Below are 700 nucleotides of genomic sequence, written 5' to 3'. Positions count from 1 at the left end.
GGGTCGGTAACGGGCCGGGGCCGGGCGGGGGGCGCTGCGCGGGGCCGCTCCGCTGCCCGCGGCCCCCCGCGCCCCCATGGACCCCGACGTGGACTACGAGCGCCCCAACGTCGAGACCATCAAGTGCGTGGTGGTGGGCGACAACGCCGTGGGCAAGACGCGGCTGATCTGCGCCCGCGCCTGCAACGCCACGCTGAGCCAGTACCGGCTGCTGGCCACACACGTGCCCACCGTGTGGGCCATCGACCAGTACCGCGTGTGCCAGGAGGTGAGGGCCGCGGGCACCGCCGGGCACCGCCGGGCACCGCCGGGCACCGCGCGGCGAGCGGCGGGAGGGGCGTTACCGGGGGCACCGGGCACGGCCGGGCACGGACGGGCACCGGGGCGGACCGGGGGTACCGAGCGCCCGGGAGCGGCCGGTACCGCGCGGGACAGCGAGGGAGGGAGCGGGAGCGGGTAGCGGGGGCACAGCGGGGTGGTGCCGGTGGTTCCGGGCAGGGCGGTCGGTGATGGTGCCGTTCCCGGTGCCGTTCCCGGTGCCGACAGGTGCTGGAGCGCTCCCGGGATGTGGTGGACGAGGTCAGCGTCTCCCTGCGCCTCTGGGACACCTTTGGGGACCACCATAAAGACCGGCGCTTCGCCTACGGCAGGTGGGACCGCGACCCGCCACCGGAACCCCACCCCCACCCCCCCCCAAAGC

At 76.3% G+C, this 700-nt stretch overlaps 1 protein-coding gene across 2 annotated transcripts in view; it reads left to right on the top strand.

Moving 5' to 3' along the window:
- The first annotated feature begins 6 nt into the window (after window positions 1-6).
- LOC120509142 (rho-related BTB domain-containing protein 2-like) overlaps window positions 7-700 on the top strand; it is a 6681-nt gene continuing 5987 nt past the window's right edge. For both annotated transcript variants that reach the window (XM_039723488.1, XM_039723479.1), the window contains exons 1-2: window positions 7-268; window positions 547-650. In XM_039723488.1, the coding sequence (XP_039579422.1) occupies window positions 77-268; window positions 547-650 (296 nt within the window). In that variant the 5' untranslated portion in view covers window positions 7-76. The remainder of the gene's footprint in view (window positions 269-546; window positions 651-700) is intronic.

The sequence above is a fragment of the Passer montanus genome, unplaced genomic scaffold (assembly GCF_014805655.1).
Source record: "Passer montanus isolate IOZ18808 unplaced genomic scaffold, ASM1480565v1 scaffold109, whole genome shotgun sequence".
Taxonomy (NCBI): domain Eukaryota; kingdom Metazoa; phylum Chordata; class Aves; order Passeriformes; family Passeridae; genus Passer; species Passer montanus.
This window is presented reverse-complemented; position numbering and strand designations above follow the sequence as displayed.